Raw genomic sequence first — 25595 nt, forward strand, 5'->3', positions numbered from 1 at the left:
ACGCACTGCCTCAAGTATCAAGGACTGATGACACCTTGCGGACTGATAGCCCATCTGTTCGGTCCCATGGAAGGGCGGCGTCATGATATGGCTATGCTGGAAGAAAGCGGCCTTCGACTGCAGATGTTACAGCACATGGCTGGCCCACCACACGATCTTGTCTTGTATGCTGACCAAGGGTATGCATTGGAACGTTTCATCCAGTCGCCATTCCGGGGTGTAAATCTCACTCCTGCTCAAGCCGAGTTCAATACAACGATGAGTGGCCTGCGTGTTTCCGTGGAATGGGGATTTGGGAGGCTTGCGACTCTTTTCGCCTTCTGCGATTTCAAGAAAAATTTGAAGCTCCTTCTTTCCCCAATTGGTCAGTATTACCGTGTTGCCACCCTCTTGACAAACTGCCACAGTTGCTTGAGAAGGAACCAAACGAGCAGAAAGTTTGGAGTTCGCCCTCCACACCTTGAAGAATACCTCCAGCCACTGGCAGAGTGAAAAGGCCATGTGAAGTCCATTTACATGACTGTCTGTTCGGTGTTTGTCTGATGAAATACATGTACTGGTATGCAAAAGAACTTTCAAATTGCGAGAGTGTTTAATTTACCTGATTTACCATAGTTTATTCATTTCCTTATTCCCGGGTCATCCCTACATGATGGTTGGACATAACTTACAATAATTATACCTTCCTGAACATTCATAATTATTATTTGTATTCCATTTAAAGCCATTTCATGAGATTAAAGAACAAAGCAAACACAGCCAGTTAAATGCAATTCAAGCTGGACAGGCAGTGGAATAGACGAGAACACATGTAGGCAGGCAAGAGCATTTCGAAAACCTAATATGCTGTATTTCGGAGCGATCAAGAAAAATCTTCTTTTGGAGAAAATAAAAGTGTGTTGTGAGGGAGAGGGCTGGATTCCAATAGCAAGGGAAATCCTATATATGGATAACTATGGACAAGGATAATGCTCCTCCGGCTCCAGACGTTTGCTGTCATGCAAATAAGTCTGTATTTAAGTAGCACCATGTTTGCCCAAACATGGTGCTACATATTTGTCTGTTTATGGTGATGTACACAGACTTATTTGTAAGGCTTTTGGCTTTCTGGCTGTCGTGGCCAAACGTAATTTATTGTTCACACATTTTTCCAGGGGCTGCAAGAGCATTTAAAAACACACTAAGCTGTATTTGGATACCAATCAAGGAGTTTTCTGCTTTTGGATATGTCAAAGTGTGTAGTGGAGGAAGGAGCTGAATTCCAATGGGAAGAGCTCCTATATAAAGAGTGCTAACATGGATAAAGCTCCTTCACAAGTCTGTTTATGGTAATGGACACAGGCCTTTCAAATAGTATGGATTATGGCTGGGTCTATACTTTCACGGTCAAAACAATTCTTTACACATTTTAATTAAAAGTCTTTGTACATTACCATAAACATACATGTACCATAAGGTGTAACATCACCTTGTTTGGATGAAATAGCTTCAACAAAACCTCTGTAGCCAGTGTGTAGGATTCCTATTCATCTTTAATTTGTATTAATGTATTCTCCACAGGCCTTAGCCTCGATCAAGCTTCGTCAACAGCTTATGAAGAACAAGAAGCGGAAGAGAACGTATAACAGAAAAGGATATAAACCGCGGTTGTAGGAACTTAACACCTTAGTTGTGTAACAGAAATGAAAAAAAAACACAACTGATTATGTGTGTATGTGTGTGCTGTGTGTTGCATGTGTTCCAAGACTATAGTAAAAATGGCAGCAACAGCCAATACAGTGGTAAAGAAAGAAACAAAAAATTGCACCACAAAACGTCAACACAAGCGCCGCAAATTAGTTTCATCTGTCACTGCGAGCGCATCTTCAGTTCCAATTCCTTTTCTCTCAAAGCCATTTCACGTTCCTTGAGAGCTAGCTCCCTCTTGTGTAAGTCCATCTCTGCGTTGGTCTTTCTTTCTAGCCAGTCCAGCAATCCGGCACCAACGGAACCGCCACGCCGCCCACTGCCATTTGTGGCCCTCTTTCTCTTCTCAGGCTTCTTCGGTGTGGGTGCTGATTCATGTTCAGTTTCAGACAAAGACGAGTCACCTGAGTCGTCCGAACCGTCACTGTCCGGCTCAGGGTCTTCAGTGATCTTGTTACGCTTCACAGGCGTCACGTTCTTGGAACGCATACCTTGAAGTGCTGCTTCACGCAGCTTTGCACCGTTCACTGCGTCTCCGTCATTTTTGGTCTTCTTCGCTTTGCCTGCTTCCACCTTCTCGTCTTCGGCAGCCCTCCACCGTGAGGCGAGCTCCGTCAGCAGCTCATCCTTCCGAGTGAACTCCTCCTCGGTTCCGCTTCTTCTCTTGGATTTGTTGTCGTTTACGACAAAGGATCGGATCTCTCTTATGGTCCTTTCCTTGCAGGTCCTAGCAGTGAGGCCGCGCATGTCGCCAAATGTCTTCCTCATGCTCTCCGCGATCTCATCCCAGTCTTTAGATCCTCTACCAAACGTATTGGGCTTGCCCATCACTACTAACAACAAATGCAAATCGTGCTCCAGCTTGAAGCGTATGAACTCACTTGCTGTAGGGGAAGATTGCGAACTCATCTTGGCAGATAAGCAACACTCAAACACTCAAAAGAAGACAGCTCTAGTAACTAAAGGGTCACACTTCCTTTCCAGTCGATCTCCACATGTGCACAACAAGATAAAAACAGCTCCGGCTTTTACTTTTAGCGGTCCACAGAAGAAAGATTTAATTTTCGGCTACATAGAACAAAAATCAATTCTTCCCGCAAACCCTATCGAACTACGGATACTCACACAAAACCGAAATACTCACACAAATCCGATTCGGATGACCACACGGAACTTCAAAAAAACTCACGTCACGAACCTACGTGCGTTGCAGTCAACTCACGTAGAACACGTCAAATTGTACGTGAATTTTTTGAATTTTTGACGTAAAAGTTCACGTACGTAAGAAATTTACGTGCAACTTAACCTCTCTACTAAACACCTAAACACCCGTTCATCGCGGTGGTGAGTCTGAACAGACCCCGAGGTATGGCAGCTTCGTATACTAAATGTGTACAGTGCGCATGGTGAAACGAGTCGATCCTGGTTTCCAGCGAAATGTTGTTATCTATGTACAATATCCACCAATATCCTTCTTTTTTTCACATCAGAAATTATTGAGACCAATGTTTATGTGAACCGAATGCATAATGGAGGTGCTTTGTGAAGCTATCAACCCCGGCCAGGAAAGTCACCAATAGTCAGAGGTACTTTTTGAGTAAATCAATTGGTGGGGTTGCTGTTTCGGCCTCATACTCCCCCGACCAATTGACATATAGCTAGCATAGAACGGCTAAGACAGTTGCCTGTCCTTGCTGTATGCACTCACGCACTCACGAACGCACGCAGCCCCCCCCCCCCCCCACACACACACAACCATACATACTCCAGCAAATATTATTTACATCACTTTAGTATGTAGGGAGGGCCACTGTATGGACCCAAGAGTGAATGGTGTGCCATGGTCTGCTCTTCTGGCAGATGGTGGAATCCGTAAGGTTAAGTTCTGTTGCTCTGGCCTGGCGCGAGTGACTAGATGCTACTTGTTGCGATCGAATATATTGCTCAAACCGTGTTCTGGAAAAATGCTTAAGGACAATCAAGGATAGCGATTGCTCAACTTACATTGTCCATGGCAGAGATCGTGTCGGGTTGGAGATCTAGTAGATACTTGACAACTTCCAGTTGTCCACTCGAGGCAGCGTGATGAACAGGAAGGAGACCGTTCTGTGTACAGGTAACACACATGACCAGACATTCCTATACGTTATCCATCAGATAAGTACTTATATTGAGTATAATGCACAATCCACTACGAAGTGAGGCAGTCTCATGCACAACATTGTGATAAGTCAATTGACAAACTGTTTACAAGCTAAAGCTCGAAAAACCCCAATACATGCTTTAGTGCTGGGTACGAGATTGGTTAGTTTGCATTCTTTTTGAGCCAAAGTAATGTTGCAATATTCCTCTTGTGGGTTGAGAGGCATATGATGGGCGCAAGTATACAATACTAAGAACTCTTTTGAATCATTTTATGGACATCTCTTCACACACCAAAACATACCTGTTGACAGGTGTTGAATTGATGATGAGCGTGTCCATGAGGTCACATCAGAAATGATTGAGACCAATGTTTATGTGAACCAAATGCATAATGGAGGTGCTTTGTCCAGCTGTCAGTGCCGGGCAGCAGAGTCACCAATATTCACAGGTACTTTTGGAGTATATCAATCGGTGGGGTTGCTGTTTCAGACTGATACTCGCCAGCAATTGACATAATTATAGGAAGCACAGTAGTCCTCGTTGGCAAGAAGAGTGCTGTAGGAGTAACTGACTACAGCAAGGAGAGTCAATGATAGAGATTGCTTAACTTACACTGTCCTGCACAGAGATCGTGTCGGGTTGGAGTTCTAGTAGATACTTCACTACTTCCAGATGTCCTTCAGAGGCAGAGCTATGAACAGGAAGATCACCGTTCTGTGTACAGGTAACACACATGACGAGACATTCCTATGCGTTGTCCATCAGAAAAGTATCTATATTGGATATAAATGTGTTAGGCACCTCCTCCCGTATAACCTTTTCCAAGCTGGTCTGCATGCACCCCATACTACATCGTAGTCGCATTTTGTCATCTTTTGTTCCATTGGTGTGGGTAGCTACTTGTGCGCCCATATTTGTCATAGCTACCTAGGCCCTTTATCTTCCCGTTCACACTTGATCTCTAGCTCTTTTCTCTCTCTCTCTGCCGGCTATCTCAGTCGGTAGAGCATGAGATCCCGTGCACAGTCGTCTTCAACCGCCATTCGTCTCGTCCTCCGTAATCCTTGTCTCGTCTCCAACCTCGTCTCGTCTATGTCAACCTCGTCTCGTCCATGTCAACCTCGTCTCGTCCATGTCAACCTTATTTCTTCTATGTCAACCTCGTCTCTGCAATGTCAATCTCGTCTCGTCCAAGTCATGCAGGTCAGCTATTCTCGCTCCACATACACTGGCATACACAGAGACATAGACAGCAATAGCGACAACACACAAAGTGAAGGGTAGTTGGCCGCAGCCAGATGTGACTAACGCATTCATTCATCGAGACGATCATACAGACTCAACTGACATCGCACATTACACAATACGTCAACTACATGTAGTAAGCCATTGATATTGGGAGGTGGCGGACATTACACAGTACCCAATGCACCCATAGAGACTGTTATGCGGGGACCCGTCTGACATTGTATAGTACACAATGTGATGAGCGAATAAGACTGGAATGAACGCCTCCAGAAAGACATTTTGACTAGGACACAGCTGACCCCACGCAGTATGCAGGCACTCCTCCAATGAGACACAATGATACAAGTACTGGAAATCGACATTATAACTTTCGGTAAACAATACGTACATCCGGTAAGACCATTCTACTGGGACTCAAACCAATATTGTACGTGGCGTAATGCACTCAGTCATTGAGACAATCGTACAGAGACACAACTGACATCGTACATTGCACAATACGTCAACTAGTAAGACATTGATATTGGGAGGCGGCGGACACTGCCGGGCTGGAAGTGCCTTACGTTGTACGGTGCATAAGGCGCTCATCCAGTGAGACAGTTATATGGGCACTCATCTGGCGTCGCACAGTGTAGAACACAATCATCCAGGGCGACAGATCTAGAGGGGTTCGTCTGGCATTGGACAGTGCACAATGCACTCTTCCAGTAAGACAGTTATACCGGGCCTCCACCGTCATCTCGCAGTGCACAATGCACTCTTCCAGTAAGACAGTTATACTGGGGATCCTCCGTCATCTCGCAGCGCACAATGCACTCTTCTAGTAAGACAGTTATACTGGGAATCCTCCATCATCTCGCAGTGCACAATGCACTCTTCCAGTAAGACAGTTATACTGGGCATCCACCGTCACCTCGCAGCGCACAATGCACTCTTCCAGTCAGACATACCGGGATCCGTTGGACATCGCACAGCTCCCGATGCACTCCTTCGGTGAGACAGTTCTATCGGGACTCATATGACATTGCACAGCGCATAATGTGCTCGTCAATTCAGACAGTTACACGAGGAATCAACACTGACACTCAGCGCACAATGTACTCATCAAGTAAGACAGGTCTGGGATAGCACATCGCACGATGCGTTCATCCAGTAAGACAGTTACACCAGGACATGTCCACCAACACGCTATGCGAAGTACAATCATCCAGAAACACAGTTTTACCACACAGCGCATAATGTGCTTGTCAATTAGGACAGTTACACCAGGAATCATAGCCGACGCTCAGTGCACGATGCACTCATCAGGTAGGACCGATCTAACATAGCACAACGCACAATGCGTTCAGTAAGACAGATACCGCAGGACTTGTCCGCCCGCACAGTATGCGCAGCACACTCATTCCGAAACACAGTTATGCCACCAGCACACAGTGTGCTATACGCGCATTTACTAAAGTTAGCTTCGCATACACGAATTTGTAGATTCATCCACTGACGCACAAATAATGCACCGACGCTGTACAATGGATATACTGGAAGCGGAACTAGTGTAGTACCCTACCCCACATAAAGTACTGGAATTCCAAACATTGCCTGTAGGGGTGTAAAGCAATCGCACGATTACTATAAGCTGGAGCTTATTCGATTGTACAACTACGCCTGACCACCTACACGTAAGAAAGCACTTTATACCACCATATACAAAACCGGCATGGTTGGCGACGCTACTCTCGTTACCGAATGATTTGGTGCGTGCCGGAGGAGGAGAAAGGGAGAGACAATCTCCATTAGCATCCCCCCACCTCACAACAGAGCAACCGAGTTTTGCATTAAGCTGGGAGTGCCGATTCGAGCAACTGGTATAATGGCTCGCAGCTGAGCCAGCAAATGACTCCGCTTGGAGCAGGCGAATGACTCCGCATGGAGCCGGCAAATGACTCCGCATGGAGCCGGCAAATGACTCCGCATGGAGCCGGCAAATGACTCCGCATGGAGCAGGCGAATGACTCCACATGGAGCCGGCAATTGACTCCGCATGGAGCCAGCGAATGACTCCGCATGGAGCCGCCGAATTACTCCGCATGGAGCTGCCAATTACTCCGCATGGAGCCGCCGAATGACTCCGCATGGAGCCGCCAATGCCTCCGCATGGAGCCGCCAATGACTCTGAATAGAGTCGCCAAATGCTAGATATAATAGAGATGCATAACCAGTTGAGAGCATATATTCTCATGGACTATACAGATACCGTCACGTGTGCGCCAGAAACATGAGTTGAGCTAGTGGGTGGGAGGGTGGGAAGGAAATTGTTTTGGGAACACCTGTTCCGCAAGTTGCACGCTCGAAAGTCCAAACAGCAATGACATGAAAGAGACATTGTACAGGATTTTGAAGGGCGCGTGCCCACGTGACTCGCGCATGCGTGCAGGTTGGGCCAGCTCGCTGGGCTGCCTGCTAACTCACGTTAGCATGCTAACGCTCATTTAGCATCCCCCCACCTCACAACAGAGCAACCGAGTTTTGCATTAAGCTGGGAGTGCCGATTCGAGCAACTGGTATAATGGCTCGCAGCTGAGCCAGCAAATGACTCCGCTTGGAGCAGGCGAATGACTCCGCATGGAGCCGGCAAATGACTCCGCATGGGGCCGGCAAATGACTCCGCATGGAGCCGGCAATTGACTCCGCATGGAGCCAGCGAATGACTCCGCATGGAGCCGCCGAATTACTCCGCATGGAGCTGCCAATTACTCCGCATGGAGCCGCCGAATGACTCCGCATGGAGCCGCCAATGCCTCCGCATGGAGCCGCCAATGACTCTGAATAGAGCCGCCAAATGCTAGATATAGAGATGCATAACCAGTTGAGAGCATATATTCCAAAAATCGGCACTCCCAGAGCGGATCACAAAGTGCAGCTACCTGTGAAATTTGTAAGCAGTGCAAGCTCGGTAACGATCGACTAACAGGAACTCGATATCATGGGCTGAGGCCATTGCCACAGCCACCCATGCTTTGGCTGCTGGTGGACTCTGAATGTTACTCGGGCAGACATGGCTTTCCACCTTCCCGCCTCTCTGAATATCGAGTCCGGCAGCTGATTCGAACGAGTGGCCGGTGTATAACGCCAGGCCATAGCCACAACTGATGAGCAAGATTTTCGCAGTTGCTGTAAAGCCGATCGATTGGCATCTGCAGCTGGTGCCGCTAGCTTTCCCAGGTGCTGCCACAATTGCAAACCACTCTTTGCGATTGGCTGGTCTGCTTGATTGACTGTCCATTGCCCTATCCCCGGTCGCAATTGTTTGCGCACCAGCCCAGTGCACCACTTGCATCAGTGAATAGCAGCAAGTTGGGGACGGCGTCCACTTAGGGTGTAGGAAGAAGGGCCGGCCGTTCTACTATTCCAGGAGCTCAGGCCATCAGCGAAGATATTTGAGGCACTCTTCGGAGAGCTTGATCAGGTAATACGGCTGCCGGTACCAGTTGGCAAGTGACCACAATCTGCAATGTGCGTCCTGGGACTATCACTCTTGTAGCAAACGAGAGCTTTCCCAGAAGATACTCGAGTTGACATTGGGTAGTTGAAGCTGTGTTGAGAGTGGCCCGTAGGAGGTCGTGAAGCTTGGCAAGTTCATCCATCGGCAGACTGACGTGAGCGCGCGGGTGTCCAGGATGACGCCGATAAACGTTAGGACGTGGGCTGGACCCTCCACTTTTGCTGACGCCAGAGAAACACCGAGGTATGTAAACGCACGGCGCCGAGTAGCGAGTTGCTGGCGAGCTAACACAGGTCCAGAGCATACATCGAGGAAGCACTTTTGCTGACACCAGAGAAACACCGAGGTATGTAAACGCACGGCGCTGAGTAGCGAGTTGCTGGCGAGCTGACACAAGTCCAGAGCATGCATGGAGACAGAACCGTTAGTCGAGGTATTTCCCGTAATGGGAAGATGCCAATAACGTCAGGACTTGAGCTGGACCCTCCACTTTTGCTGGGGCCAGAGAAACACCGAGGTATGTAAACGCTCGGAGCAGAATAGCGAGTTGCTGGCGAGGTAACACAAGTCCAGAGCATGCATTGAGGAAGAAACGTTAATTGAGGTATTCCCCGTAATGCAACAGGCGTGGGAGTGCGAACTGCCCGCACACAATCCATTCACTGGCGGATACGACAGAGTTCCATATAGCTGGCCTGGAGCGTAGTACAGTCTCAAGGGCAGGACGCTCTCATATCAGTATTGATCCTGCCAGCGGTTCAACAAGGGCCACTCCTCCGGGCAGATGGGAATTCGGCAGAATGCACTTTTAACATTGAGCTTAGCAAGATACAGAGGGGCGAGCAATTGTCTAATCATGTTTGCAGCATTGTCACCTTGACATTGTGGAGAGATACGGTCTGCTGGAATGTAATCGTTGACACTTCGACCCTCCAGGCTTTGCAAAGGGTGTGTCGGGTGTAACTTCCCGTTCGTCTAGGAACCGCATCTACGCCGGAACAGCACAGAGACGAGAAAGGGGGTGAAGAACACGGGCCAGCTGTTTCAAGCCTGCTGCAAGAAACGGATCGTTGCGCAGAAATATATTCTGGGTTAGCATGTGACCGTGTTAAATTCAATGGATCCCAATTAGTTGAGTGGTTGCCGATAAAACCTACCACAACCCCACAATTACGACCATGTGCAACATACCTCCGGAGCATAGGATCAGGATGTGAGTCCAGTAATTTTGAGAAGTGAGAAACTGAGTGCTTACACAGTTACTGATGAGGCCTTACACTTTGCCCTGAGGTGCTCCTGTCGGCACTGGAGGTAGCACTGCCTGAGCTGACGCGTGCAAGCACCGTACTCGTAGTAGCGGCATCCCAATTTGGAACCAGCTGCCTACCTCTATCATTCCCCACCCATTTCACCCAAAGAACATCCAAAAGTTCAAGACAGCAGCTTATCACCATCTCCTCAGAACGAACTGGCACTGGGCTACTCATAGCATACGCGAGTAAGAGGGTACAGTGTCCTACCCTGCTTGGACATACATGTAATCTCTCCTCACGGGCAGTCTCCTCTTGAATTTAAAAGTCTAACAGCGTTCACATCAATATTCAACTTATTCTTTTGCTCACTGAGCAATACAATCTTTCCATTTTCTTTCTTCTGTTTTCTTTTTCAATTAAATCCTCCCCACCCAATATCCCTTTGGTGCGTCCATGGAGCTATGAAGCCGAGACCTCTGGTCGGCGGAGCTTAATGGGCCCCACCACCACACTCCATCATTCACCCCAGTGTCTGGAGATATGTGGATTTTGTAGAAAAAAAAAAAAATACGGTTGCGGTACGTGATGCGGATCTGTACTGGTGAGTAGGACGAAATGCGCACCGAAATGCTGGCGGGTGCACTGAGCTGCACTGCTGGCAGGCGGGTCGTGCTGTTCCAGTACACCGCGAGGCGCAGTTGCCACAAGTTGATATTGATAACCTGGCTTTGGAGATTTTTTTTCATTGCTATCAGGTTCGGCTTAATTCCCTCTGTGCTGCGCTGATGAGTCCACAAAGAACGAAACAGTTGTCCGTAGATTGAATATTGATAACGTCCAGTTCATTGGCCGCGACGATCGTGGCCAAATACGTCCACAGGCACTCGTGAAACGTGGTGAGGAACAGTGGAACACAGACCATTCATGAACACTGTCCAGGTCTCAACTCAAGTGCTACCGTCATGCAGCCTACGAAGCGCAGTTCTGGGTTCGGATTCAAATTATTATTATTATTATATATTTGAGGATTTCCCAAAGACGTAGTCTAAATTGAAGGGAGTTCCATTATAATGGGAGGCTGTAGGGTTGAGATAGCAGACAGTGGAGGGCTAATAATTCGTAATGAACAGCCTAGCAAGAGAAATACAATTATGCTGAATGTTCCAGAATGGTCCTTTAATCAATGATACCTATAGCCTCGGGATATGCCTTGAAATACGAAATGTACCGAAACAGAAACACAAAAATTAATAAGAATAAGCGCAACGCACAAAGAAGGAGGACAGAGGCATGTCAGTGAGGAGTGGCATTGTGTTTGGTGTCAGAGAAGTGCGTGCAAATGTGACTGTGAAACAGGGACTGCGAGGCTGTGGCTCTCAGGTCTGCGGGCAAGGCATTCCAGACAGTAGCGGTGCGGAAGAGAAATGACCTCCCGGCGTGTTTCCCAACCCGTGGCAGAGTGAATGCGAGTTGGCGGCGGCGACTACGCGTGGGGCAGTATCCCGCTGCTTCAAAAAGTTCTGGTTGGGTGGTGACCAAATGGAAGAATTCCATAAGGCAGGCGATCTTCCTGCGCCAGGATAGACTTGGCCACCCCAGCTGTTTAAACAATGATGACTTGGGCTCGTCTGATGGGCAAGGGCATCTCCCAAGCCGCATGACTGTGCGAGCTACTCTGGCTTGCAGCCGTTCAAGGGTGAGCCGCTGTGCAGCAGAGAGGGAGGATTCCCATACTGGGGCGGCGTATTCTGCTGTGGGGCGGACATACGTAAGGTACAGCTTCCTGACGATGTCTCCTGTTAAACGGTCAGCCATATGGCACAGAAGAACGCAGCGTTGTCTAAACTTGCTTATTGTCTGTTCAATATGCTCCTGGAAGCTAAGTGTTTCACTCAACAACACTCCCAGGTGACGGTGACTGGTTGACGGCTGGATACCGCGGATGGTCTCTGCAGCTCCTTCCTCAGCGAATGAGATAACAACGGTTTTCGATGGGTTGAAGGTTCCGCCTACTCGGTCGGCCCACGCAAATGTCTCCTGCAGGGCAGTCTCCATTGGGCTGGTACCTTTGGTTCGTGCTTGGCCGACGGCGGTGTCATCCGCGAAATAAATGCTAGTGCGCCAGAAGAGCAACATATGAGGGGCTACGGAGTTGGAACGTCGCCGGAGCTGGACTGACTGCAACTGTATCGGGCAGCAGGAAATCGAAGTTCACGAACTCGCCTCTCTGGACACGATCGAGAAGGGCCCGTATAGGACAGTCAGGTTCACCTGCTGTTGGCGCTGCATGCGCATATGGCGGTCGTCACTGCACCGGGCTCCCAGTAGGGTCCGGCCTGCTGGCGGCGAGCGGCGATACGGATCCAAGTAGAGTGAGGAGAAGCTGGGTGGCGTTGGTGACGGCAGTGGACAACTACCATTGTTACTTCCAACAGAAACTCGAAGTCCACGAACTCGCCACTCTGGATACGAATTACGATCGTCAGACTCGGGTCTGCTGTTGCAGTGGTGGTGCTGCGTGGCGGCCGTCGTTGCGTTCGCAGTAGGCGGGCGACGGAGCCAGGTAAAGCGAGGCGATCCGGAGAGGCTGGACGCCGGTTGGTGACGACGACATTGTTTCAAGGCACAAACAAGGGTCGCTGAGATCGCGTGGAGGTACTTCATTTCAGGAAACCTGATGATGGCGCAAGCTAAAAGTCCACAGTCGACGTTCCACTGTAGACGACGACATTGTTTCAGGCACCAACAGGCGTCATTGAAGTCTGAATTTGAAACGTAGAGATACGAGTATGCAAGCTTGAAATTCTAACGGAAGGAAATTGTTTTGGGAACACCTGTTCCGCAAGTTGCACGCTCGAAAGTCCAAACAGCAATGACATGAAAGAGACATTGTACAGGATTTTGAAGGGCGCGTGCCCACGTGACTCGCGCATGCGTGCAGGTTGGGCCAGCTCGCTGGGCTGGCTGCTAACTCGCGTTAGCATGCTAACGCTCATTTATAATAGGATGCTTGGAGTACAGAAACAAGGAATTTCATTCACGACCGCAACAAAGCCTGAGCGGAGCCGACTGGAGTACACTATGGCACCAATCTGTTAAACCTATGAGAAAAAGCATACAATAAATTCAACTTACTGTAAATATACAAAATTTCGGCGCTGCAAAATTTCGGCACTTCACGATTTTTGACATTTCGGCGGTGATTTATTTTCGGCTTGGGGTAGAGGGCATGGCATAGTGCGACAGATGCTTTGAAAAATTTCGTCGGCGTTTTAATTTAGGCGTTTTGGGTCGGTGCCAAATATAGCTGAAATTAAATAGCTGCCGAAATTTTGTATATTTACAGTATCTGGATAGTCACTGGCGGTAGCCACGATCCGTCATCTGGCCTCGTGATCTCGCGGCTGGCGATGGCTGATTGCCCAGTGGCAGCTGTGGCTGTAGGCTACTGTAGGTACTGCAGTGGTCAGTGATTTTGCTGGAGATGGCATGTTTCTTCGTCCTGCCTGTTTTACGTGCAGCGTAATCATCAGCATCAAATCATCACCACAACATTCCAAACTTTTCCTCCGCAATTCTCAGAAGTTTGTTTCATGTGTATCTCAGGCTCGCGCGATGGTTGATGGATGACATAGCGCCTTGCTGGTGTCTTGCACGGACCTGGGGCTTGGCGCCGTTTTTGGTTGCGAACAGTTCGATTTTTTGTTCATACTGTTGTTCGCAGCATTTTTGGCTACGAGCATGAGCGAGGGTTTTGTTTGCTGGAGTTTGGGGTTGAGGCCCGTTCCAGACAATGTCCTCAGCTCCTGGATCTTTTTCCTGTGGGTGTTGCGGTTTCAACTGCTGGCTTTCCACGGGTCGTGTCAGATTCCGTCTTGCAGGGGACCTGTCCGCCTCGGATGTTGGTCAGTTGGATGGCGAAGACGGCGATTCGGGGGACGCGGGGGTAGCCGACGATGATGTGATCGGAGGGGATGTCAAAGGCACTGAGGAAGAAGCATTATGGTCGAGGTATCCTGACAAAGGAGTTCGTTCAAGGAAAATCCTACGGAGATCGAAAAAACCGGTCCACACTGGTGAGACTCAAAACTGACTGAAGAAGTCAGGAAAAGAAGCGACAACAAAGAACACACCAGATGCCATATTTGCAACTGAAAATATTTCGCGAGAAATAATTTCTCGCCTATCTCGCTGCGCTCAGCCGGCGAGAAATACAACTTTTCTTTATTTCTCTCTTTCTTTTTCATCTGTCCATCGTCGTTAAATTTATTTTCAGTTTATTCTATTTTGTGATTTTTGTTGTGTTTGTGTGTGCGCGGTTGTCCTTTGTCAATATTACGAGTCCGATGGTGAGCCACGCTCTTTAATTCATGTCGCATTAATTGGCAGAAGAGTAACTATGCTGCATAGCGATGCAAATCAGAAGGCAATGTTCCTTGCTTTTAGTTTTTTATGTGTGCCAATATTTTTGTGAAGGGGTGTTTGGCCCAACGTTGGCAATGTCTAAGCTACCATGAGTGATATGTAAATACTTTAGAGTACAGGAACGTCATAACTGTAGGGCATAATTTGTATAACACTTTTGTGACGTTGTATTTCTCGCGAAATATTTTCAGTTGCAAATATGGCATCTGGTGTGTTCTTTGTTGTCGCTTCTTTTCCTGACTTCTTCAGTCAGTTTTGAGTCTCACCAGTGTCCCTGCCCTCCCACCCTTTATTTCTGTGCATATTATCAATGCTTGTTATCACTGTTTGCCGTGATGTGCTTGCCATGCCTACATGATGCCTAATCGCCATTGGGGATATACACCCGGTTTTTTCCCTCACAAATGCGTCCGTCGGCGCGAGGGTTTTTCCCGGCTGGCTCGGTCCAGGAAAATTAATCTGACGTTCCCAAGTGGTTCTGCATCATGGCCTATTTCTGCTATCCACTGGCACGACTATTCTATTTGAGACACTCTGTTCTCAGTCCTTGCTTGCTTCCATACCTCACTCGTTTTCCGGTTCACATCTGGCTGCGGCCAACTACCCTTCACTTTGTGTGTTGTCGCTATTGCTGTCTTTGTCTCTGTGTATGCCAGTATATGTGGAGCGAGAAACCCGTGCGTTTTGGGTGTGTGCTTGTGTGTGTGTGCTTTTTTTTCTCTACTTCCTCAGCCATTTTTCTCGTTGTCTTATTATTTTCCGCGAGGTCGCGGTTCCTTTTTTGCGCAGAGGAGGTATGTTAGGTACCTCCTCCCGTACAACCTTTTCCAAGCTGGCCTGCATGCACCCCATACTACGTCATATTCACCTTTTGTCTCCTTTTCTCACCTTTTGTTCTGTTGGCCTGAGTAGCTACTTGCACGCCCATAGTTGCCATAGCTACGCAGGCCCTTTATCTTCACACTTGATCTCTAGCTCTTGTCTCTCTCTGCCACAATGTAGTTGTTTCATTCGTCTTGGTCTCTGTCACTTCGTCTCCCTAATAAATGTTGTCATATCTAACTATTCCCGTTGTCCATTGTTGTCCCTGGAGAATATGCCGTCGTCCTTTTTGTACTCCACAAATGTAGTGCCCAACTCACTATGAAGTGAGTTATTCTCATGTACGTACACACTACTCTGATAAGTCAATTGACAAACTGTTTGCCAGGTTAACGTGGAAAACCCCAATACATGTCTCACTGCCGGGCAAGAAATTGGTCAGTAGAACATGCTTGCCTGGAACTGATGGCCTACACTTTGTCTTTCCCAGCCCACGATGCAAGGTTGATGCCAAGTTAGTTGGTTAAAGGTTCTACGCCTGCATCGCTTGGTAGCATTTGTATACACCTCCGCTTTTAGCACTGTTGTGATGATCTGGTTGTTACTAGTAGGGGTGAAAGTTGGCACTGAGATCCCGAGTTTGAATACTCTGATTTTCTCCAATCGAATATTTGAGTATTCGAGAATTCTTGATATCTTAAAAATGGCACACCAAGGGCCTTTTAAAAAACAAATGATACAACCCTGAATGAACCGATTGGCATTCTTTTTCTCGAGTGTATTGGTTGGTGGGTCATTTGGGTTCTCTCTACTCGTGGACAAATGTTCACCACGCAATCTGCACATCAATATCTGCTGACTGCTGCTGTGAAACTGCAGACTTCTGTGGTAAATTCATGTACCATGTCCGCGCTGCGTGCTCAGAGCAGTGTCAGGGTAGTATTTGAGTGGCAAGCATATTGATTGTGACAGGTTGAGTGTAATCGAATGTTACGACTTACTGGATTGCCGTTTGATCTTCGTTCCGCAGCGCTGCAGTATTTTTCTTCTTCCGTTAGTTCTTTCTCTTTTGTCTGTCAGCGCTTACTGTTACCCAGGGCTGGGTGCAAGCACCCCCTGGGAGATTCATACATTGTTCTACTTGACAAATTTATTGTTCTCTCAAACTTATTTCTTCGTTGTGTTCGAACTGTTTTTGAATTACTTTCGTTCGTTCTTGCAATGTGCCAGCTGCCAAAGTGTGCATTCGCAGCAGCGCTATTTTTGAATTATGTCATCATTGATCACGTGATCACGCGCGATTGTTGCTAGCGCTAGCTCCGCGGATCTGGAAGTGGTACGCATGCATACGTGTAGCGTGACTTGCCTGTGATAGTTTTCTGTGATCTGCGGTTTTGCACTGGAAGCGCACTTGTACTTTTGACCTCTTCACACTTCTCTTTTTGGCAATGCGTGTCCTGAACTTCTCTGCAAACATTTCCGCTGATCCCGCGCGGGGTTCTCACGCACCATATACGCGTACGGTGCAGTATGGAATTTTGCACTTGTTTATTTTCCTGTATCCTTTTCTGGTTTCCTAGCACCTTTTCGGGACTGTTCCTCTGGGCAAGAGGTAGCCTTGTCTTGGTGGCTTTCTTGTTCATGGTACAGTTTTTCTTTGGTGCTCTTAGAGTTTGCTGCGTCTTTCTTGTATTATTATCAAATCTACACTATCGTCATATGGCCCAACTTCTGCGAAAACGAGGTTTAGGGCGAAAATAATTTTTAGGAGAAAAAATGATGTTTTGCAAAAAGGTTGTGTCGCGTGGCTGCTCGAGTGCAGTGAAGTGGAACCAAAGAGAATATCGATTGTGTGAAGAAGTAGCAGTCATGGCAGGAAGGGATTCAGCAGTCAGGGAAGTCAAAGGGTAGAATATTCCCTGCTACTCTTCTAGTCATGACGAAGAGGTTTTGAGCTGATCAAACCCGATTCAATCTCTCCTACACTCAGGGACGGCGAAATTTCTGCGCTAGCTGCTGGTGCGGAATATGGTTAAGAAATCGTGTCCAGTTCGAGCCGTGATGGCGATAGCGAGGAGAACCTGGACAACGTCGATCTAGCCAATCGAAGTACGGAGGTACTAGCTGTTTCTGGGCCTCACGCAAAGGGAACACGTGCAGCAGAGCTCATGCGTTCGCAGCTAGTTCACGAAGAAAAAGGCTTGAAGCGCGATGAAGTGCTACTGAATGACAGGCGAATGAGGGAGCAGATCGAGAGGCCCCCACTCGAGACTTTCCTTGCTGGGCAGCTAGCTGCATGGGATTGTACGGCATGCCGGGATTTCACTTGCTGGTCAGCACAAAGCAGACACTGCAGCACGCCAGCACACTAATTAAAGCCTGTCTTGTTAGGAAGCCTGTTTTGAATACAAGCCTGGTTTGAAGACAAAACATAATTTGCATATGGAAGCATAGTGATGGTGAGGCGTTTGCCCTCAGCTGACTTAAGGTCTTGGCATCATGGGGACAAAAAATGCACCAAAAAAATGAACGAAGATGTTGTGACTTTGGTGGCAGAGTGATTGGTAAAGAAAGTGTCTGCTCCAAGTAACTGGTGGTGTCAAGCCTAGTTCACATTCGACGCAGCGCCGACGGTACGGGAAGTAAGGGCTTGTCGGGAGGGCTGGGGTGAGCTGTAAAATCCTGTACAATTCGTACGACACGACATGCAGCAGTCGTTGCGACGTTTAACGTCGAACGGCGCGAGTCGTAAGGCACGGTCCGTGACAGGGTGACTTTCGGACCTAATTTCTCGTTTTTCAGGACTTCTTTTCAATTATTTCTCCTTGAAAGAAGCGGAATCAAGTTCACAATACCAGTTCTTCATGAAGACCAAAAAATCAGCCCTGAAAGTTTAGGCATTCAAATAATAGCCCGAGGAAATGATAGAATAGTTCGTCTGTCACGTTTCTAAACTATCCCTAAAATATAATAAGTGACATGAGATCTTATCAATAAACTGTTGAACGGTACCTTTCGGCTGTTGAATAATACAAGAAACTAACTCTCCTCCTCCATGCGCTCTAAAGCCGACCAATGCTATCCTCGGTAGCCATTACTCACACCAATAACTTCAAACAACGAAGGGTCGGCTTTAGAGCGCATGGAGGAGGAGAGTTAGATTCTTGTATGAGATCTTATGTTGCTAAAATTCAACTCAAGTCAAGCTAGCCATTCTGTGAGTTATCATGGGATGCTCAGTGTTCGAAATGCTAACAATTTCCAAGTACGAATCGGGAGTAGTCGGCGCACTACGCCGTCTCCTGTTCACACTCAAATTGCAGCCGCTGTGTCGCTTGCGTCCCCGTCTACGCCCGTCTGCGGTATGAAAAGTTGCATCGATCCAAGTCTTCCCGTTGCTTCCCGATCTGTACGATAGTACGGTTGCGTTCCAGTTCCTGGTGTACACATTGGACGCCGTCAGACCGTCCCGTCGCTTCCCGTCGATCCTTACGTCGCGTCCCGTCGCGCCCGTCGACTGTGAACTAGGCTTTAGTGGACATTATAGCGTATCTTGTAGCTCTCTGGTCCTTTTCTTTGCTATAAATTTATTCTTGTCTCTCCATCCGAGTCCATCTTTGCACACCTGACGAGCCGTCCTTATTTGTACTGCAAAACGATTGTCGTGTGAAACTGCTGCTTGTTAAGGTTGGTTCACATAAGCCAAATCGGCGCCGGGAAGCACTGGCGGTGAGCCAGCTCGCTGTTTCTCCTGTATACGGTTCGAGTACTGCTGTAGTACCAAATTTATTTCAAAGTAGTGCAGAATCAGATCATGAAACTACTTCTACACTATTCATTGCAGTCTAGTAAGCGGTAGTGTCGAAGTTCTGCATTCAAACATTGATGAAGTCACAAGAGCTTGCGAATGCATCCTTCATATTTCTATTTCTTTCAATTATATTTTGTCTAATAAGCTGCACCCCAGTCAAGCCGATCATCCGGGAAGGACGGGTTGGTATGCTGACTTTATTTGCCACGTTGATGCGACTACAAGAATGGCGAACGTATCTCATCCTTAGCTTCCATTTAGGAAAATTTAGGATGAGTCTTGGTTTGAAAATTTGACAAAGTCTGGGTCCCGGCACCGGCGATCATCAGCGCGAACGGTTCACAAACCACTTTTGGTCAAAATTGTACGGGATTGGTGCCGGAGCAGATTGGGATTGCAAGAGTTGAGCCTGCCCAACTTTGCCGCTGGACCCATGCGATTAGTTACAGTGTGATTTTGTTACGATTGCACTGGTTAACATCATTGCAATGCACTGGGAGAGGTTGCAAGAGGCCCACCGCCGGTGGCTCCCGGCGTATACCGGCGATATATGAACCAACCCCAACTGCTGCTCATTGTGCATCCAAATTGTCATAGTTGAAGTACAGTACAGTTTTTCTGAGACGTTCAGTTTTGCATGATTCGAGGTCTCTCAGCTTCTTATTCATTTGATCTTCGAATCTTTAGCGCCACACAAGTTGCATGGTATGTTGTCTTGCGTCCTTGAATCGCGGTTTGACGAATGGTCTTGCCCGTATCGTCATTGGCAAGCGTGTACATCCGCCAACGACCTTCACAACGCTTGTGCTTATCTTGGTTGCGTGCACCTTCCCCTCCTATGTTATTCCTATAACTTCAAATCTTCCAAGTCTGAAGGCTGTTGGAGTGCCCATCCAAGACGTGCTAGAGTTGATTGTCAGTTAGGTGTCCTACTCAATACAAAATAGGGTGGATTACAGTATAATGTTAGGCTAGACAGTCACCAGTCAGTTATCCACTGATTGCCTCCATCCATTATTACAGAATGATTCGCACCCATTTAGGATGAAATGGGCTTTTACGATAGCAAATTGTATCCATGTTACTGACAACAGACTGTTTTCTATTTTACACGTAATTTCAACATGGGTTTTTAACCTTTTGCACCCCGCGCCCGAGTATACTCGTTTTGTAGCATGCCCTGCTTTCCCAAGCCCGAGTATACTCGGGTAGAAAATGTACTGTATGTACAGTGAACTCGGATTGCGTACACCTCGCTATTCAAACCTTCGTAACTCTGTTATACTTTCTTCGATTCTAACATCTGACGGCTCGTTGGAAAGCTGAAGGAATAAGCTTTCCAATGGTATGTCGTTTGCTGGAGCGAAAAGTAAAATACCGGAGCGCCGAAGGTGGAAACGCAATTCACGGCCGAATTACAGGGCACAATATTTCGCACCTTGGATTTTCGAGCGGACATCGGCAGGGAAGGGACTTTCCCTAGACTCACAGGGGCACAGCCCATGCGTGTTGGGTACCAAAATGAGCGCTTGAACTTCAGGAATCTGAGAGAGTTTGAATTTTTGCTCTGCGCTGAGTAAAACTGTAGAAGCGAAGAAATTTGTGACTAGGTGTGGAATATCTCTTCTAGGCCCGATAGAGGAGCTCTCAACGGAGTGTGAAGGCAACTCTATTGCTCCTGCTGAGTGATTCTTCCATTGGTTTGGACAGAGAAGGCTTCAAGCTTTCCAAAGAGCCCAAGATGATCAACTTCCGTTCCTGGTTAGTGAAGTTAGAATTTTTCAAATCACAGGTCTGCTCTGCAAGGCGATAGAGAGAGAGGCGCAGCGATCGGACTGGGAATTCATGGTTTCAGGCCGGGGTGGAAAAGGTTAAGTGGTCACGCCCATATCATTGACATTGTGCAATAATCCATGGTTGTCGATCTTCATAATAAGAGAAGTTAAACAAGAGTGTGCAACTCCGGGATGGGTTTGCCCGTGGTGGAATTGTTTGTTGACGTAATATTTTCTACGACGCACGCGCTGCGAGTTTTTTGGAAAGCTTTGCCTCGGGCACTTGGCCGAGCTTTATATAACAAGGTCGGTGCCCAGCACGTGCTCTCGCACTGTTCTGCAGCAAAATGCGTGTTTTTTCCGAAACAAAGGTGACGTCAACAAAAAATTCCGCCCTGGGCAGTTTATCTGCAGATTATGCAGAAGAGATCCGGAGTTGCACACTCTTGTTTATCTACTCTTGATAATATGGATCCGAGGTTCCGACCTAAGGCAGAAGTCAATGTGGTTCATCTGCATTGACTCTGTTGCAGTACAGGCAAAACCCAGGTGTCTCTGATTAGTACCCGAGCCAATCTTGAGTCATTCTTCAATGTACAGGTAGAGTGGTGTGCAACTTACATCGTCAGTCTTGTCCACCTTGGCTTTACACTTGACAAGATGCTTGGCAATGGCAATTTGACCCATCCCACATGCCATATGTAGTGGAGTGTACCTCCGTCCACCCTAGTAAGAAGAACACACGTAGTGATAGGATGTGTACACCCACACACAACACGCATGTACAGACCCCAGGCCAAACAACACGCACAAGCACACACCATTGACCATTTGACCATTTGACACCCATTGCCAGAGGCGATGATAGCGATGCTACAGCAGAAGCCATAGCAACTTGTGCCGGGATTGCATCATTCTACAGCTTGCAAGGTTGAAGAATTGACCGTCACTATAGGCCGCAGAAGTCTGAAGTCACAGCTTCTTGCCAACGCGGAGTTACTTGGCCAAGTGGTGACAAACAAAAGTCTCGTCACCTGCACTGGTCGTGTTTCCAGTGGCAGCAGCATGCAGTGAACACAGCTACATCATCATTTGGAGTGAGGAGCGCGCGGGCGCGCGAGACTTATATATCTCAAACCAACTGCTACTTGTCGCTGAGTTTGTAGTTTTCGCTTTGTAGAGAAGGAGAAGCCGTAGCGGATTTATTGCTTGGCCACTGCTGTGCCTGTACTGTCGTTCGGCTTCACATGTAGTTGCCGACCAAGAAGCAATGATGGGTGTCTCTGTTATTTCTATCGCAGCGATCGCTGATTTCTTTGAGTTCTGAGATCAACCAATTCTGGGCTCGTTTCCTTGTCCAGCGGTAAGCGAAAATCAGAGCCCCTATCTCTCAGGTGCTGGTGAACACTCAGCAGGAAAACACTGAACTATGCCTTGAGAGCGAAGGAGAAACTTCTTGAAGTAAAACAAAATTTGAAGTCGCGATCTTGCACCAGCGCGCTCCAGTCAAAGTGATGTCGTGACCATTGGAAACACGACAAGTGCAGGTGACGCGACTTTTGTTTGTCACCGCATGGCCTTGTAACTACGTGTAACTACGAGTTTTCAGGCAGCGTGACGTAGGCACTTCAACAGCCTATTCAGCCTGGTCTACATCACACTGCTATGAACTGGCTTTTTCTGGCCAATGAATCCCTTCTTCTTTTTTGGTCTTTTTCCTTTTTTCCTGCATGTACATTACACGACATACTCTGGCCAGCACTGGCTGTTGGTAACCACCCAGGAGCAATCACCCACACACACACACACGCACCCCCCCCCCCCCCCACACACACACACCCGCCCACCCCCCCCCCCCCACACACACACACGCACACAAACACCCACACACACACACACGCATGCACGCATGCACGCACTCACCCGCATGCACGCACACACACACACACACGCACACCCACACACACACGCACGCACCCACACACACAGACACACACACACACACACACACACTTGTACCGTAAAGTACTGCCAGAGCGCCCTACCAATCGTCCTTTCGTGGTCGCTCTGGGGAGGCAGGGTGGCCGCGAGTGTGTGAGGTGGTCTGTACTGGGGTCATACACATACCTACACAGCGACTGTCGCAGTGAAGCAACAGCTGTTTGGTGAAGGTAAATTCCATGGTGTTCGAGCTGGCTGCAGCGCTAGGCACTGCGGTTCATATGGCTCACCTTTCAAGTAAAATGCGATGCAACCCCAATATTGCAAAAACAAAATGAACCCCGTACCACTTCAGTCGCACCAGGCTATACGATGTTCATTTCTACTGCCGGAAACGAGAGTCCTCATTCCGTAATTCAGGGTGGGGCGCGGTCGTGAGACGGGGCTTTCTGGCAGTACTTTATGGTACTTCTACTTGCTCACTGCCAGAACTGGTCACTGCCAGAACTGGTCACTGCCAGAACTGGTCACTGCCAGAACTGGTCACTGCCAGAACTGGTCACTGCCAGAACTGGTCACTGCCAGAACTGGTCACTGCCAGAACTGGTCACTGCCAGAACTGGTCACTGCCAGAACTGGTCACTGCCAGAACTGGTCACTGCCAGAACTGGTCACTGCCAGAACTGGTCACTGCCAGAACTGGTCACTGCCAGAACTGGTCACTGCCAGAACTGGTCACTGCCAGAACTGGTCACTGCCAGAACTGGTCACTGCCAGAACTGGTCACTGCCAGAACTGGTCACTGCCAGAACTGGTCACTGCCAGAACTGGTCACTGCAAGAACTGGTCACTGCCAGAACTGGTCACTGCCAGAACTGGTCACTGCCAGAACTGGTCACTGCCAGAACTGGTCACTGCCAGAACTGGTCACTGCCAGAACTGGTCACTGCCAGAACTGGTCACTGCCAGAACTGGTCACAGCCAGAACTGGTCACAGCCAGAACTGGTCACAGCCAGAACTGGTCACAGCCAGAACTGGTCACTGCCAGAACTGGTCACTGCCAGAACTGGTCACTGCCAGAACTGGTCACTGCCAGAACTGGTCACTGCCAGAACTGGTCACTGCCAGAACTGGTCACTGCCAGAACTGGTCACTGCCTGAACTGGTCACTGCCTGAACTGGTCACTGCCAGAACTGGTCACTGCCAGAACTGGTCACTGCCAGAACTGGTCACTGCCAGAACTGGTCACTGCCAGAACTGGTCACTGCCAGAACTGGTCACTGCCAGAACTGGTCACTGCCAGAACTGGTCACTGCCAGAACTGGTCACTGCCAGAACTGGTCACTGCCAGAACTGGTCACTGCAAGAACTGGTCACTGCCAGAACTGGTCACTGCCAGAACTGGTCACTGCCAGAACTGATCACTGCCAGAACTGGTCACTGCCAGAACTGGTCACTGCCAGAACTGGTCACTGCCAGAACTGGTCACTGCCAGAACTGGTCACAGCCAGAACTGGTCACAGCCAGAACTGGTCACAGCCAGAACTGGTCACAGCCAGAACTGGTCACTGCCAGAACTGGTCACTGCCAGAACTGGTCACTGCCAGAACTGGTCACTGCCAGAACTGGTCACTGCCAGAACTGGTCACTGCCAGAACTGGTCACTGCCAGAACTGGTCACTGCCTGAACTGGTCACTGCCTGAACTGGTCACTGCCAGAACTGGTCACTGCCAGAACTGGTCACTGCCAGAACTGGTCACTGCCAGAACTGGTCACTGCCAGAACTGGTCACTGCCAGAACTGGTCACTGCCAGAACTGGTCACTGCCAGAACTGGTCACTGCCAGAACTGGTCACTGCCAGAACTGGTCACTGCCAGAACTGGTCACTGCCAGAACTGGTCACTGCCAGAACTGGTCACTGCCAGAACTGGTCACTGCCAGAACTGGTCACTGCCCGAACTGGTCACTGCCAGAACTGGTCACTGCCAGAACTGGTCACTGCCAGAACTGGTCACTGCCAGAACTGGTCACTGCCAGAACTGGTCACTGCCAGAACTGGTCACTGCCAGAACTGGTCACTGCCAGAACTGGTCACTGCCAGAACTGGTCACTGCCAGAACTGGTCACTGCCAGAACTGGTCACTGCCAGAACTGGTCACTGCCAGAACTGGTCACTGCCAGAACTGGTCACTGCCAGAACTGGTCACTGCCAGAACTGGTCACTGCCAGAACTGGTCACTGCCAGAACTGGTCACTGCCAGAACTGGTCACTGCCAGAACTGGTCACAGCCAGAACTGGTCACAGCCAGAACTGGTCAAAGCCAGAACTGGTCACTGCCAGAACTGGTCACTGCCAGAACTGGTCACTGCCAGAACTGGTCACTGCCAGAACTGGTCACTGCCAGAACTGGTCACTGCCAGAACTGGTCACTGCCAGAACTGGTCACTGCCAGAACTGGTCACTGCCAGAACTGGTCACTGCCAGAACTGGTCACTGCCAGAACTGGTCACTGCCAGAACTGGTCACTGCCAGAACTGGTCACTGCCAGAACTGGTCACTGCCAGAACTGGTCACTGCCAGAACTGGTCACTGCCAGAACTGGTCACTGCCAGAACTGGTCACTGCCAGAACTGGTCACTGCCAGAACTGGTCACTGCCAGAACTGGTCACTGCCAGAACTGGTCACTGCCAGAACTGGTCACTGCCAGAACTGGTCACTGCCAGAACTGGTCACTGCCAGAACTGGTCACTGCCAGAACTGGTCACTGCCAGAACTTGTCACTGCCAGAACTGATCACTGCCAGAACTGGTCACTGCCAGAACTGGTCACTGCCAGAACTGGTTACTGCCAGAACTGGTCACTGCCAGAACTGGTCACTGCCAGAACTGGTCACTGCCAGAACTGGTCACTGCCAGAACTGGTCACTGCCAGAACTGGTCACTGCCAGAACTGGTCACTGCCAGAACTGGTCACTGCCAGAACTG

At 48.7% G+C, this 25595-nt stretch overlaps 1 protein-coding gene across 1 annotated transcript; it reads right to left on the reverse strand.

Annotated features, from left to right (window-relative positions):
• Positions 1-1848: 1848 nt before the first annotated feature.
• On the reverse strand, positions 1849-21378 carry LOC135826691 (uncharacterized). The gene is made up of 4 exons (XM_065339292.1): positions 21286-21378; positions 4444-4545; positions 3691-3792; positions 1849-2595 (listed from the first exon to the last, which is right to left on the reverse strand). Exons 1-4 carry the CDS (start codon positions 21361-21363, stop codon positions 1849-1851), a joined length of 1029 nt encoding a protein of 342 aa, XP_065195364.1. The 5' UTR covers positions 21364-21378.
• Between the last annotated feature and the right edge of the window lie 4217 nt (positions 21379-25595).

The sequence above is a fragment of the Sycon ciliatum genome, chromosome 10 (genome assembly GCF_964019385.1).
Source record: "Sycon ciliatum chromosome 10, ocSycCili1.1, whole genome shotgun sequence".
In the NCBI taxonomy this organism is placed as follows: Eukaryota; Metazoa; Porifera; class Calcarea; order Leucosolenida; family Sycettidae; genus Sycon; species Sycon ciliatum.

Excerpts from the sequence above, each read along its gene's own strand:
- LOC135826691 (XM_065339292.1), bottom strand. The coding sequence starts at position 21,363 with ATGGCATGTGGGATGGGTCAAATTGCCATTGCCAAGCATCTTGTCAAG. Across the intron at positions 3,793-4,443 it reads CGATCTCTGTGCAGGACAGT|AACGGTCTCCTTCCTGTTCA; the intron begins GTAAGTTAAGCA and ends ACCTGTACACAG. Across the intron at positions 2,596-3,690 it reads CGATCTCTGCCATGGACAAT|ATGAGTTCGCAATCTTCCCC; the intron begins GTAAGTTGAGCA and ends TTATCTGCCAAG.